The 15,488-nt window shown below is 43.0% G+C and overlaps 1 protein-coding gene across 1 annotated transcript in view; it reads left to right on the forward strand.

Annotated features, from left to right (window-relative positions):
• The window catches only part of Fas (Fas cell surface death receptor), a 33,620-nt gene extending 23,273 nt beyond the window's left edge, over positions 1 to 10,347 (forward strand). The window contains exons 3-9 of the mRNA NM_139194.3: positions 2,987 to 3,124; positions 4,148 to 4,256; positions 6,200 to 6,264; positions 6,417 to 6,473; positions 6,915 to 6,979; positions 7,792 to 7,816; positions 8,492 to 10,347. Of these exons, the coding sequence (NP_631933.2) occupies positions 2,987 to 3,124; positions 4,148 to 4,256; positions 6,200 to 6,264; positions 6,417 to 6,473; positions 6,915 to 6,979; positions 7,792 to 7,816; positions 8,492 to 8,823 (791 nt within the window). The 3' untranslated portion in view covers positions 8,824 to 10,347. The remainder of the gene's footprint in view (positions 1 to 2,986; positions 3,125 to 4,147; positions 4,257 to 6,199; positions 6,265 to 6,416; positions 6,474 to 6,914; positions 6,980 to 7,791; positions 7,817 to 8,491) is intronic.
• Positions 10,348 to 15,488: the final 5,141 nt, after the last annotated feature.

Genomic DNA, 15,488 nt, shown 5'->3' on the forward strand with positions numbered 1-15,488 from the left:
AACCTTATGTTCAGGGAAATAACCATTTTTTTGTATTTTTGTAAATTTAGATTGCATACTTTAGAAGAAAGAATCTGTGATTAATTGTATCCATTTAAAGCTAGGCATGTTCTACACGTTAGCTCCTGAGACATTTCAGTTCCCTTAAACAACAGTATCATGCCACCTGCAGGAAATGCCATGCCTCCTCTGCTCTGCCCCCTGCAAATACTGCTATGGGCTGTCTGGCTCTGATGCACCATTTTAATTTTGCACCAGACTCTCATGCTTTACTTCTTAAAACACAGACTTGCTTCTGATGGCTAAAAGGTCACAAGAGGTTGTCCATATTTTCACTTAATAATTGACTTATCATGTAAATATTGTGCTTCATCACCGGGAATCCTATGAGGTCATTGAGCAAGCTGAGCTCTAGGAAGCAGCAGAAGTTCCATTTGCAGTTGTGAGCATGCCGGGCAGATCTGACTGCGTTTGTCTTTTCTGTTAATGGCTAGAGTTGTGAGTTACATTGTTAATGACTAGCTTTGCTAGGAATCCATTCTGCTACATTCCCTGTACATTTGCAGACCTTGCTCTGAGCCCACTGCTCCTAGTGTCCCGCCTTGTACTGGCTGCTACTTAGTGTCTGCCTGAGAAGGTGAAGGCCCTGGGAGATTAATCTCTTGTCTTACTTCTAACCGGATTTCCTTCAGCTACTAGGAAGCCCTCAGCACACAATAGGCATTTAGTAAACGCTTGTGAAATATGTGACCCTTCCAGGAGGCATTGTTCTGCAACGCTTGGTCATAGCAGTAGAAAGACTTACTTTAATAAATCAAAGCAAAGATGGATATGTATTTAAAATTGTTTGCGATTATAACAAATAGTTTAAAAATTTATTAGAGATTTGCATTTGTCTACAAAAAAGTCCTGTGTTCCTGGGAAGAGAAGAAATTGAAAGGGGAGAGAAGAAAAACTGTGAATATTTATTCTGTGGCCTGTGCATGGTTCTGACCATAAAGACAGAGAAGTCCTTATCATTCATATTTTAAAAAAAAAACTTAAGCTTACAGAGATAAGTGCTCTATCAAAGATTTCTCAACTACTTAAATTTTGATCAAGGTTTCTAGAAACCTCCAGGGTTCTTTTGTTGAATCTGCATTCCCTATGAGTGGGATTTGTGAACTTTGAAAGACAAAATGAGAATCAGAACACAGTGAGTTTGTTTGATCATCTCAGTGGTCAGTGACAGCCACCTCCATGATCTAGCCTCTCCTTTGTTTCACAGAAGTGCATCTGGTCACTCTAATTGACCCTTCCCCCATGTGTTCCTGTGGCTATCTTACTGATTTGTGTGTGTGTGTGTGTGTGTGTGTGTGTGTGTGTGTGTGTGTGTGTGTGTGTGTGTGTCTGTCTGTCTGTTGAGACAGGGTTTCTCTGTGTAGCCTTGGCTGTTCTGGAATTGGATCTGTAGACCAGACTGGCCTTGAACTCACAGAGATCCCCCGTCTCTGCCTCTGCTAGAATTAAAAGCATGAGCCGCTACCACCCAGTTTAACTATCTTACTTTTTAAGAATATTTTTGGCCTTTAGTTTTGAAAGACTTTAAGGAAAAAAAACCTTTCTATTGGTTCTTTGCGAATTTCCTACCATGCACCTGTACCCCAGTCCTCCCCTCTCCCCCTCCCTTCATATCCACCATCCACCCTTGCAACCTCCAGAGGTGGGAGGGATCTTCTTGTGGAAGCTGTAGTGTGTCAGTGTGTCCCACAGTATTCTCTCTTGTCCACACTTCATTCCGTGACTCATACAATGACTCATCCGAGGCCTCTGGCTTCTCCTACTTTGTCAGTACTGGAACTTCACTTGCCCTCCTCTCAGATACCCTGTTGTTGCCGTGTGTCATGGAGATACTGGAGTTTGGCATCTGTAGGACTGGCCCCTTCATGCACTCCAATAGTCCATCCATGGGGTGGATGTTGGGGTGGGCTAACTCAAAACCCCTGATTAGGGCCTGAGAAGTATTTGAGCTGGGCAGCCTGCCATCTCACATGTTGTCACAATCTCAGGCCTGGCTCATCCCATCCAGTCGTACTCTGCTGCCCAGGTGAGGTACAGGACCTGCTCTCCCAAGTGCTGCTGTTAGTGAGGGACATGACCAGTTCTCCCCTCTCATAATCCTAGGGCCAGGTCTCCTGTCTGCCATAGATGGTGACGGACAAGGGAAAGGAGAGAGTGGCTTTCCCTCACCCATGCCACAACTCAGCTGACAAGAGGTAGGGCTGGCTCTCCTCCACTCACACCCTCAGGGCCAGGCGGCATCTCCCACATGTAGGGCCAGCTCCCTCCTGTTACCTGGGCAAGGTGCAGGGCCTGCTCTTGCTCTTCTGAATGCTACAGCAGGTGAAGGGCAGGGACAGATCTCCTCTTGTGATCCTGCTGGGATCAGCTCTCCAACCTGCCACCAGAGACCAGGCAAAAGTAAGGGGAGGAGATCTCTCCTTTGTTGAGGCTACCACACAACAGACAAGAGGCAGGACTGGTTCTCCCACAGTCGCTCATTGGTAGCCCCCACATTGTGGGTCAGCTCTACTGTGCTACCCAGGTGAGATGTAGTGTGTGCTTTACTGAATGCCACAGGTGCTGAGGGGAAAGCAGGTATCTCTCCCTGCTGGTTCTTGATGTGATTTTTTTCCCAGATAGCTATCTGTTGTTTACATTACATTTGCGTATACTCAGCCTAACACAACATCCCCTGGTGTTAAAATTCTTTATTATCATCCTTGCATCATTACCATGCTGTTACATGAAGTGCATGAAGACTGCTCTGACTCCAGAAACTCAACTTCTTTCTTTCTTTCTTTCTTTCTTTCTTTCTTTCTTTCTTTCTTTCTTCCTTCCTTCCTTCCTCCCTCCCTCCCTCCCTCCCTCGCTCCCTCCCTTCCTTTCTTTCCTCCTTCCTTCCTTCCTTTCTTTCTTTACTTATTGATTTAATTTTTCATGATAGGTGAACGAAAAGTTAAGGACTGCACAACAAGTGGAGGTGCACCAACCTGCCATCCGTGCACAGAAGGGGAGGAGTACACGGACAGGAAACACTATTCTGATAAATGCAGAAGGTGCGCCTTCTGTGATGAAGGGCATGGTATGTATCTAAGATGCAATTTAAAGAGGCCCATCCCGAGCCTCCATGTAGAACCATACACGATATGGAAGATACCCTGGTCCATGCTGGCATACAGGAAAGAAAAGACTGAGGCTAGCTGGGTAGTGTCGAGCCATCTCATAAGGTAGTAATCAATTTTAAAGGCCTTCTCAGTGGTTCTTCCAAATGGAAGCCAAGGACTAAATAACCCGATAAGGAGAGGCACACCAGCTGCAATCCAAGCCCCCCATAGACGTCTTTCTCCCTCTACCTCTATTAAACTTGTCTTGTGGTTCTTGCTCATGGTCTTATGAAGAAACCCAGGATGTGGGGAAGATGTCCCCTCATTTTCGAGGATCCCATCTGTCATCATTCTACTTGGGGACTGGAATTTTTGTAGCTATTTCGGGCCCTTCTCAAAGCCAGGATGGATTTTAAGAAATGACAGGCACAACTGTACTTTGGTTTGACAAAAGGAAACTCTGGGTATCAAGTTTTAAAGCTCTCCCTCGCTCTCTCTTTAAAATGCAGAGAGCTTTCATATCAGTCTGTAAAGAAGTGATGCAGAACCCTGGCTATACATTAAAGCGGCACCAGGAGCTGTTGAAATACTAACGCTTAGGTCTCAGCTTACAATTAAATCAGAATCTCCAAGTGTGGCCTGAACATTGGTCTGATTAAGTCTAGTTTAGGCTTATCGTGAAGCACGTGATGATGATGATGATGATGATGATGATGATGATGATGATGATGATGGTTTCCAGGCCATGTATTTAAGGTGCAAGGCTCTCAATTAAAGGCAAGGGGAGCCATCCACACAATGGTAGAGAGTGTCCAGCCTTCTGGATTATCTATCCACTAACTCTTTCAAGCTGGTACTGCCTTTTTGTTAATAAACACTGTTATTAAAAGTGTGATAGTATAATAGCTACATCTAAAAAAATCTATGCAGCCCCTGACCATTTTTCAGCACTTATTTTTAACAAACTACTATAATTAAAACTTTATGAACTGGCTTTCTAGGTTTAGAAGTGGAAACGAACTGCACCCGGACCCAGAATACCAAGTGCAGGTGCAAAGAAAACTTCTATTGCAATGCTTCTCTCTGTGACCACTGTTATCACTGCACCTCGTAAGTTCTGGTATTCGGTGCGTAAGACACTAGCTATGACATGGGACATCCTGCCTTCCTAGAGTTGAGCCACACGGAATGAGAGTTTGGAACTGAGTTCTATTTTCGACTTTCCTCCATTTGCTCAGTTAGCACCACTGAACACTTTTACCAAAGCCATCCTGTTCATGTGACATTGATAGCCACTTATGGTTGTGATGGGAGACACGTGACTGTCATCAAGGTTTTGGTTCTAGGGCAAAGACAGCCAAAAGGGGAAAAATGCTTATTGCATGTCAACTTCTTATGGTGTATGGCGAGCATAAAACCTTGGTGCTCGCATTGGTGTGAGCTATTCAGAAAGACCTTTTAACTCTGTCTGAAAGATGGGAGTCTGGAGGAGGCAAGAAAATGCATTAGCAACTGCAAGAGGGTGGAAAGTGTGTTCAGGCAGAGAACAACAGTTTTAAAGAGGCATTAAAAGCTCCCAGACCCACTGGAGGAATGAAAAGCCTAGAAGAGAATTGGATAAGGACTTTCCCTAATGCTAAGGGGCTCGCTTTTGACTCAAATAGTGACAATCTGGCTGTGTCTGCTGATCAAGTGGGCTAGTTTGAGCAGATCACTTAACCTGTCTGAAGTTTAGTTTTCTCACTCATGAAATGCAAAAAAAAAATATTTTATGAACTCCGTGCACCTGCCACATTTCTTTGGAGACCCACACTAGGTAATACATTTTGCAAACAAGGCTTTGGCATCTTGCATTTTCGGTAGTGGCAGAACACTTATACAGTATGTGCCAGGGGTCTTCAGTTCAATTCCAGGCACTGAAAGAAAAGTAGCTTTTGTTTTGTAAGAGGCTGGCTCTGTATAGAATGTATGGGGCTGCTATTTCCTTGCCATTCCTTAAACCTGTAACTTGCCTTTGGTGCCTTCCAAAATTCATCTAATATGTTTAAAAAGCAGAGACTTGCTGCCCTATATCTTACTATTAACAAAAGCATTTGTGCTGTCAGCTTTACTCCCTCTCCAGCCCCAACTGTCTGAGAGTGATGAGAGGCAAGTTATGGATTGTGGGGAAGTAGCTAACTGAGTTCAGTAATAACTCAATGATAATTCTGTACACTTTATAATCATGATTTAATTTTCTTCTCACTGGTACTCTTTGGGGTAGATAGTGTAGTTATCTCTGTGCTGTCTGTGAAATTACAAGCTCCTGAAGGTCCACTGTTCTCCCACTTTTGCCTGCTTTGGAAGAGGTGGACTGTGAACCTGCAGAGTTTAATTAGCTAAAGAAAATCTCACAAGTGCCTCTTGACTGTCCTAATCACTCCCTGCCAGGGCCCTGGGCAGCATCTTAGGTGGTGGCTACCTGCAGGGAGTTTTAAAGGTTTTTAAAAACATTTTTTGAAATTGTTCTAGATAAGTTATTTTTTAAATTGCTTATTTTTCGCTCTTGTATCTTAAGAATTCACTGTTACCAATTTAAGGTTTATTTTTATCTATCTCTTCCGTTTGCTTATTGGTATTTTGTTACTTTTTCAAACTCTTGATCTCATTGAGACTTTTGTTTTTATCTTTTTAAATACGGGGGCACGGGGACATACATGTGACTGTGGTGCTGAGGAGGCCAGAAGATGCTGTTGGATGCCCTGGAGCTGGAGTTACAGAAGGCCGTGAGCTGTTTGGTGTGGGTTCTGGGAACTGCCCTCTGATCTTCTCCATGGGCATCCTAACCATTGAGCCATCTCTCTAGCTCCTATTTCTAAAAGCAGATTTGACATTTCCAACCAAACGCTCAGTCATAGTCCTACGCTTATGTGAATTTTTGGTGATGATCTAGAAAGGAAGCAAATGCCAGGATGAGAGGACAGACGAAAGGATCCCTAATCTGTAATGTACGTTGGGAAACGGGGAAGGAATCTACCCAAGCCTTCTGAGTTTCTTCTGCCTTCTCCCCCTAGGTGTGGACTTGAAGACATCCTTGAGCCTTGCACACGAACCAGCAACACCAAATGCAAGAAACAAAGTAATCGCTTGTTTTTATGACTATATTCCTTTCCCGTCCCATCCTGGCATGTCAGAATGAAAAGATTGTTGGTTTATTATTGGTTAAGAGAACAGAGATGTGCCTTATCTTAAAAACCACTTAATTCCATATAAAATCTCCAACATTCTCAGGTTCCAATTATAAGCTCCTTTGGCTGCTGATCCTCCCCGGTTTGGCAATTCTATTTGGTAAGTCCTAAGTTAGTTCAAAATGTAGATTAAAGTGATCTGAGAAATAGCCACTGTGCCCACTGAGAAAGCACAGGAAGTCAGTAAACCTGGTCCTCTCTGTGCCTACCCTCCCTCCACAACCTGTTTTTAATGGTTATTTTTTTTAAATCACTCCTTCTTATTTTGTGTCTGTAATTTAAAATGTGTGGTGCGTTTCGCTCAAAGATTACTTAGTGATATCAGTAGTTAAGGGGCAGCTGACCACCACTGGAGTTGTTATTCTAGAGAAGCCTCTCGAAGCCTCTCCATGATGAGACACACCAGCTCTCAGTGACTCAGAGTCTTCTACTCCTTCCCTTGCCCCTGGAGCAAGTGGCTGTCTTGTCGATTCAGTTCTCTAAGTGTGAGGATTTCCTATGAGTGGCATTCGAGTCTGACAGAAATTTCTCGATCTTTCAGTGTTCATATATAAAAGGTACCGGAAGAGGCAACCTGGTGACCCTGAATCTGGAATCCCAAGTCCTGTGAGTATGCGAGCGCAGATCAGCTTTCTCAAAATGGCCAATGAGCGCTTTCTTTAAAACAAATATACGTGCTCCTCCATGGCCACGTTAAAAAGATGTTAATAATGAATTAACATACCGCAGCTACTTTATTAGTAAGTTCTTGTGGGGTACTACACAAAAGGGTCTGCCTCCTGTAGTCATTTGGGTCTAGATGGAACTGGATCTGACCTGTCCACATCCTTCTCAAATAGAAGATCATTCCCGCTCTCTATTGAGCTGCACAATAAAGCATGATACTGGAAAAGATCATGGAACTTGTTGCTAAAGACTTTTTTACTAGAGTTGAACAAGGGAAATAGTTGTTTTCTGACCTCTGCTGACCCAGATGAGAGCTCAAAATCACCAGCAGATTTAATCGACCAGTATTCATATGTTGCCCTCAACATTTACAATGGGTACATATCAAGGTTGCTGTCAGCCTGCTGGCTGTTTCCAGGGAACGGTGTTAGACTGAATTATCACAGCACCCATGCACACATGCATTTTTGTGGGCAGGGGACATGATAAAGGAGCACAGATTAAAGCTGTCATTAAAGTTAGCTTGCAAAATATGATTGTGCTTGGAGTCCCAGGCATAGTTCGGTGATTCACGTTGTTTTCTCAAAGTGGGGTGGGGTGGCGTTGTCTATGATGTGTGTGTGTGTGTGTGTGTGTGTGTGTGTGTGTGTATACAGGCAATTGTATGATATATGTCCTTCTGAATTTAGAAAAAATTAAATGACATGTGTGTATTTTTTCTCTCTCCCTTCTTCTGCTGTTTTTTTCCCCAGGAAAGTGTGCCAATGAATGTCTCAGGTAAGTCTTTCTATTATTTTAATGGCAACAGAAATGACTTTCTTTATCCAAATGAGCCTAAATTGGAACAGGCTCTAAGATTTTAGAGTGAAATAATGTTTGAATTTCAGTGACATTTGAGGCTTTCCTGTTATTTGGACTGTCAGTTCTGTCAAAAGCTTAAATTAATAACAGTCTCAATTTGAAATAAACCAGGGAGCGATAAAACAGTATAGTATGAGAGGTTTAAGAAAAACAGTTTCATAGTCTGTTACCTGTATCACAAGACCCCGTGTAACCTGATGTCCAAGTTAAATGGAACCATAAACTCTATACATGTTCTCATCTCTGCAACAACTTGTCCAACTCTGTTCCATTCTGTCCCTTGGCCTGTGACTCAGACATAGGATGAACTGACCTTTTTTAGCTTTGTGGGTTTGGTCTTTAAGAATCTATGGGGCATTAAAGGTGACCTTGTTTTAAGCTTGTGGTTTCATGAATGAAATAAGAAGACATGTATCACGTCTGGCTCAGAGAGTCAACTATGGAAGTTCCAGCAAGTCTGGGAGAACCTCTCAAGCTTACCCTAGGGGACTCACCTGTACTCCAAACTTTATGGGGGGGGGGGAGTGAACACGGTTTCTGTAAATGGGAATTTCTCTTAGACATTTTCAGAGACAATTTTCTGTTTTTCAGATGTTAACTTGAATAAATACATCTGGAGAACTGCCGAAAAAATGAAAATCTGTGACGCTAAAAAATTTGCTCGGCAGCACAAGATCCCGGAAAGCAAGATCGATGAGATCGAGCACAACAGCCCCCAAGATGCAGCTGAGCAGAAAATCCAGCTGCTCCAGTGCTGGTATCAATCTCACGGGAAGACTGGTGCGTGTCAAGCTTTAATCCAGGGTCTCAGAAAAGCTAACCGCTGCGACATCGCAGAGGAAATTCAAGCCATGGTCTGGGAGGACCATGAAAACTCAATCTCAAACAGCAGAAATGAAAATGAAGGACAAAGTCTGGAGTGAAAACTACCTCGGTTCCAGCCACAAAGAGAGGAGAGAGCCTGCCACCTATGACGGGCACCAAAATGAAAGCCAACTGCATCGACACCGGCAATTCCTGGCGTGTTCTTTTTGCCAGCAAATGGTAGCCTGTGCTCAGCGAGGGTCCAATGACCTGCAGGTTCCAGAGATTACATCTGTTATTCTGCACAGGTGTTGAGAGGAACCGTTTCCTCAGTCTCATTTCCTCAGTCTTCCGCTATTTTGTGACTTTTACGTTCAAACCTCCATGGAAGTCATGCTAAATGTGAATTGGAATCCGCAGTGTTTGTGTTTATGTTCATAATACTGTGAACTGAGGCGTCTTATAAACGGAAACAAAGACCTTCCTCTGGTGGATTGTTCTTTTCCTCTCTATATGGAAATGTGGAATAGAAGAAATACTTTTTAAATTAACGTATCGTTTTTGCATTTCTAGTTGCCTATTATAGAAATGTGTAATAGAAGAAATAATGTTTTAAATTAACCTATCGTTTTTTGCATTTCTAGTTGCCTGTTATGGAAATGCAAAATAGAAGAAATACTTTTTAAATTAAGATATCGTTTTTGTATTTCTAGTTGCCTGTTGTTTTCTTGTTATTTTACTTTTCTTTACTCTAATGACCCACCAAACATTGTCTGCTCAATGAGTCGTTAAAGGTGGATTTGATCTCTTAGGGGGAAATTCCTTTGCAAAGCCTTTCCACAGTTAAGTGGTTCATTCCGTGACTGCTACTGTGGAGAAGACTTTAGCTGGGCAGATGTCTGATATTCTTAAGGAATCTCACTACCATGATCTCAAAAGTGCATGTAAGTAGAAAGAGTACACGTCTTGGGGATTTGCCTACAATTTTCTCTGAGGGATGACCGTCTTGGCTGTCCCGTCCAGCTTTCTAGTTGGAAAGAACCGAAGGACAAACCCAGTAGCGTTCAGCGATGAAACTCCCATGTTTAAAGGTGAAATTAAACATGAGAACATCCTGTGCCTACTTTGAGGAGTTTGAACTTGAACCAAGAACTTTGAGTCCCTTTTACAAAGCTTCGTACTTGAGGATGTGAGTCTTTTCCCCCTGGCTTCACCCAGAGGCTCCAGGAATGACTGCTCTGACATCAATAATCATGGCTGTGTTCTGGACTTAAAGTGACTTCTAGTTCCAAAGTTACCTTGGCTTAGTGATTGCATCTCGTTTGTGGTAGACATCATGAGCAGGGATACACTCAAATATCACTTACAGGCTGCAGAAAAAAAAAGACTATCTACAAAAGGAGGACAGAGACCCTGCGGGCCTTGCATACTTAAACATCTAGACATTCTTTGTTAGCACCTAAGGAGTCCTCTGGTATTTGACCAGGTCCTGTGCAGTGCCACATTGTTAATTTCTGCGTAGTGATCTAGATGTGCAGTGTCTGCAATTATTTCCCATGCTCTCTTCTGAATGGAAATTTATCTGCATTAGAATTTTATACCAGGAGCTGGGAGGTAACTCAGTAGTAAATTACCTTCAAGCACCCTGAAGGCCCTGGGATCTATCCTTACTGTCAAGGTAGGTAGGTAGGTAGGTAGATAGATAGATAGATAGATAGATAGATAGATAGATAGATAGATAGACAGACAGACAAGTAGGTAGGTAGATAGATGAATGCAAGGTATTTGTAGTTTCTCCCTAGCCCTTAAAACCATCAATCCACTGTATTCTTGCATTCATTACTGATGATATGCCCACTGCTGATCTAAATATTACTTTCTAGGCAACCCTACTTTTTCTTCTAATAGATTCTGAAGCTTCCTCTACCACACTTCCTTGGTGTTCTACAATTTAACTTAAAATTTTGAGTTCCAATGTGGATCTATTAATCTCTTTCTCCTCCCCCATTTCCCCTTCCCAAGAATTTGTGCGTGTGCCCTGTATACGTGCTAGTGTACAAGTGTCTATGCCCATGCACACTAACTGAGATGCTACAGGACAAAAAGAGGGTGTCCTGCTCTAGCACCCTCCACCTTATTCTGTGAAGACAAACTCTCACTGAACCTGGACCTAGACTGGCAGCCAGCCAGTCATCACTGTGCACTTCCTATTACTAGGCTTAGAGATACATATATGCCACGACTGGCTTTTACATGAGTTCTGTGGACTTGTACTGAGGTCACCCATTGAGTCACATCTCTAGCCATACTCGTGTGATCTTCTTGATGCATTTTTTGAACTTGGATTGTAGGTCTCTCGAATGACATCTTTTCTCTTTATGTGTACCAACTCCAGGCATAGCAATTTTATGAGCCCATTTACCAAGTCCTCCAGAGATTCCTGTTCTGAGCCAGGATTTCTTAGCATTGTGGGACTCATCTCTTGCAATAATTTCAAGGTTCAAATAGATTTGTGCACCAGAGGAGGGAAGCCTGGCCCCCCTATTGGTCTGACTTTCTTATGCCAGGTGGTGTTTAGCTGGAACTGAAGTTAAGCTGTCTTTTGGCACCAACTCTGATCGTTTGTTAGCAAAGGGATTTTACTAAGGCTTTAATTGTCCTGCCTCTGGCTTGTCTTGTCTCCAGCAAGCCAGCTGAGAACAGATCACAGATAGAAATCTGTGGGAGGCCACGTGTCACATTTGTTAGCATACATTTTCTTTGGCCTAAATGCTTACTCAGACCTCTTGACAGTTCCGTACTTGGATGGATCTCTTGGCTCTAGGCAGAAAGAAGATAATGAACTATGAAGAGCTGATTTGCTGCATTATGTAAAGCACCGACCCCAAGATGTCGTTCTGTTGGGGTGTGACAAACCCCTGCCAGATACCCTCCAGTGGAAGACTCCAAAGATAGAAACACACCGAGGGAGGCTGTGCTGTCACCTGAAACACCTTGGAGATCTGTGATTTAGATGTTATATTTATTTATAGCGCTTTCAAGACAGAAGGGATTTGGGGTTTTCCTCCAGAGGTAGCCAACTTTGTATTCTAAGGTAGAAATTGAGATAGGGTACAAGCAGGTAGCAGAGTAAAAAGCATTTGGTGTACATGCTCTCCAGCCTGCCTCTGCACCACCAACACATATATAAAAAGAATCCAATCACAGTGATGGTGGCACATCCTTGTAACCCCAGTATTGGAAAGCAGTGATGTGAGAAGCTCCTGGCCAGTTAGTCTATCAAAATAGTGAGAGCAAGAGACGGTGTCAAACCAGAATGGTGGAGAGTGATAGATGGAGACATCCTAAGCAAGTATACACACACACACACACACACACACACCCATACCACACACACACAATACACCACAGACAGACAGACACACACACATACACCACAGAAAGACAGACACACACACACCACAGACAGACAGACAGACAGACAGACACACACACACCCATACCACACACACACCACAGACAGAAAGACAGACAGACAGACAGACAGACAGACAGACAGACAGACAGACACACACACACACACACACACACCACAGACACAATAATTAAATATGTTGAAAGGTTTTATTTATCTGTGTGTGTGGGGGGGTGAGTGTGTGTGTGTGTGTGTGTGTGTGTGTGTGTGTGTATTCAGCTTTTATATCACATGTTTGACTACTTCTAATCACAAAGATAAGACTTCCATTCCGGACACAGTCACCATCAGTAAAATCATGGTCAGCTTCTAACTTTCTTTCTAATGCAATAATGCTTTAAGGGGAAGGTTATTACTTCTTAGTGAGAAGAGACACCAAATTGATACTTTGAGCATCATTGGAAGATGCCTCCAGTTACGGGGTGGAAGGATCTACCTGAGCCACAAGGCCCAGAATTACACAAGTGAACAAAATGTTCCTACTCTCCAATAAAGTAAGGATAAGAATGAAAAGGAGGCCTCTAAAGAGCAAGCAATTTTTAAGAATGAGGCTCTAGGTTAGAGACATGTTACATTTGTATCTTTCTTCAGAATCACTTGACTGTTGATTATTATCACATGACTCTAATGACCTTATGGTCTTTGTTCTAGATGAGTAAATTCATGTACTGTGGGATAAAAATGTCTCAGCTATAAAATATAAAATAAGAGCCCAAGGATCTGTCAATAAAATGTAACATGAGGGGTGTGTGTGTGTGTGTGTGTGTGTGTGTGTGTGTGTGTGTGTGTGAGTGAAGTGAGCTTCAAACATCGGAAGGAAAGAGGTGCTATGGTTCCACATGGCCACAAGATGGCACTGTTTCTCCAGCGCTGACTCAGACCTTAGCTGAAAGTTACTTCAAATTCTGTCATAGTTTAATTCTCATACTCAACCTGCCAATGAAAGAACAAAACAGAGTAGATATTTCAAGAGTTTTATCTAGACTAAAGCAACGTCTTGTTCAAAGTCAACCCCTTTTCATGACGTAAGTGCATAGTTTTAGATTAAAGTCATAGTCCATCAGTTCTTCCTACAACTACGAGGCACGGGAAGAGGATTCACATGTGAGGGTGTGATAAATTGTAACAGACAATTGTGATATTGGTTTTTAGGCTTAACCTTCATAAAACTTCCTGAGGACATTGGGAAGTGTGTCCTGAGAATGATGTAGCTTGGGGATAGAGCACGTGTCGCACACTCAGGAACCCCTGGGCTTGATGAATAGCACTCTAAAATTCATATTCCTAGGTCCAGGCATGCTTCAGTAGTCTTGAGACTGAAAATATTCACGTGCTGCATAACGAATCTGCAATTATGAAACTCTGCGAAGCCTTGGATCGCAGCACGAGAGGCTTTAGTGTGCCAAGACCCATGGAAAGAAATATTTCCAACCTAGAGATTAATTCACTATTTAACTAAACGTTGAACAAGCGCCCCATCATTTTTGGACAAACTAAAAGTATGTCTCTATTATACCATAATAGAAGTGTACCAAGTGTATATGCCCGCTCTCTTGAGTTAACGAATGGACTTGAGAAGGACATGTTCCCTGGGTGACAATCAGATAATAGGACGAGGTGCAGAGCATCTGAGGGTCACCTGACAGACAGAGATACTCATGTTATAGGACCCTGACAGAGTTGATGGAATCCCCCGGGCTCTGCCTTGGGACCCTGATGTACTCTTGTTTGTCTATAAACAAGGGACTTGGTGTCTTCTACGTAAGGCTGGAGCAAGCTCTACTGTGCTGAAACAATGAGAAAATTCAGCAATGAAGTTTCATGAACCTCTTAGAATTCTTTGTCACACAACTACTACAGACTGCCAGGGTTTGTTGGCTAGAGCTAATGGAACTTTCCTAATCCCTTCTCTTCCTTCTCTGGCTCCCGGGGGTCTCAGTCTGGTTCCCAGAAAACATGGTGGGAAAAATTTAAGGTCTAGCCAGTGTGTTATCTTCAGAACCCGGGAGTGGATGCTCAAATCCCATCTTAGGTACCAAGAGTGAGCAACGGCAGTGAGGCCTTAAGAAATCGTTGTGAAACTGGATTCATTTGGAAATTATTTCACACTGATCAAGAAAGAAAGCAGTTTATGTTGAACTACAGTACTCTTGGTCTTTATACCACTATTTACCAAACGGGTCTAGGACAAAATGCTAATAAAATAAAAAAATACTGCCAATGTGGAGCTGGAACTCTCACGACAGAGAAGAGTTTGTGTAATACTTTGTTATAAAATTATAAATGCCCCCGTAAGTATAACAGGATAGGGAGAATTGAGGCAAAGGTAGAGAGAGGAATAAAAAGCAAGGTGTGCTACTAGAGTGGTCAGGAAAGGCCTTAGTGAGATGGAGCAAAGATTTGCAGCAGGGTGGTCCAAATCTGAGGGAGGCCTGGGGCAAACATCAGGGCAGGCCAAACATGAGTGAGGGGCAGCAAACGGGTCAGTGTGGCCGCAGTGTATAAGAGGGGATACATGATGAGGAGGTAAGAGAGGTGACAGGGTCCAGAAGCTTGCAGCTGGTCTTGCTGAGGGACAAAGGCCTTGCTAATGATGCCTCTTATTTCCAACAGCTAACAGAAAGATAAATCTCACGGACCAGATATTTCTACTGTGTGGCTTCATTATTTAAAAAAAACATCCTGGGGGAGAGATGCAAACAAAGTTGCAGAACGAGTCTTCAGGAGATGAACGTTCCTCGGGGGAAATGAGAGGTTATAAGAGATGATTTCTGAAGAGATTCAGGACCTAAGGGTGCTTTGCAGGATGTGCAGAGTGCTGCTTGAATCAGCAGGACTCTGAAGAGGCAGCTGAGGGAGTCCCGCAGCAGGACTTTCTCCATGCTGTTCTGTTGAACTCTGATTAAGAGCACACCCTGTCCGGGTGCTTCTCCATCCTCTCCCATGGCCTGAGCACTTGATTTCAGACCCACCACACCTTACTCATCCTCTCAGGAGAGAGAACTTTCTCAAGAACTTGGAAATCGGAAAGTCCCTTTCTTTTCTTCCCTTTTGTTTTCAATCTAGGCGAAAGTCACATAACATAAAAACCAACCATCTTAAAGTATACAATTCAGGGATGTTTAGTGTTTCACAACATTATGCAACTTATTACTTCCATCCGATTCCAAAAAAACTTTTATTGCTTTGAAGGAAAACTGGTGTGTACTAAGCACTTTCCCCTGCTGTCCCCACCCCCTCCCCACAATCAGGAGTCAGTAAAGAGATTCCTGTGTCTTTAGGTTCAACTATTCTGAACACATCATAGGA

The sequence above is a fragment of the Rattus norvegicus genome, chromosome 1 (assembly GCF_036323735.1).
Source record: "Rattus norvegicus strain BN/NHsdMcwi chromosome 1, GRCr8, whole genome shotgun sequence".
In the NCBI taxonomy this organism is placed as follows: domain Eukaryota; kingdom Metazoa; phylum Chordata; class Mammalia; order Rodentia; family Muridae; genus Rattus; species Rattus norvegicus.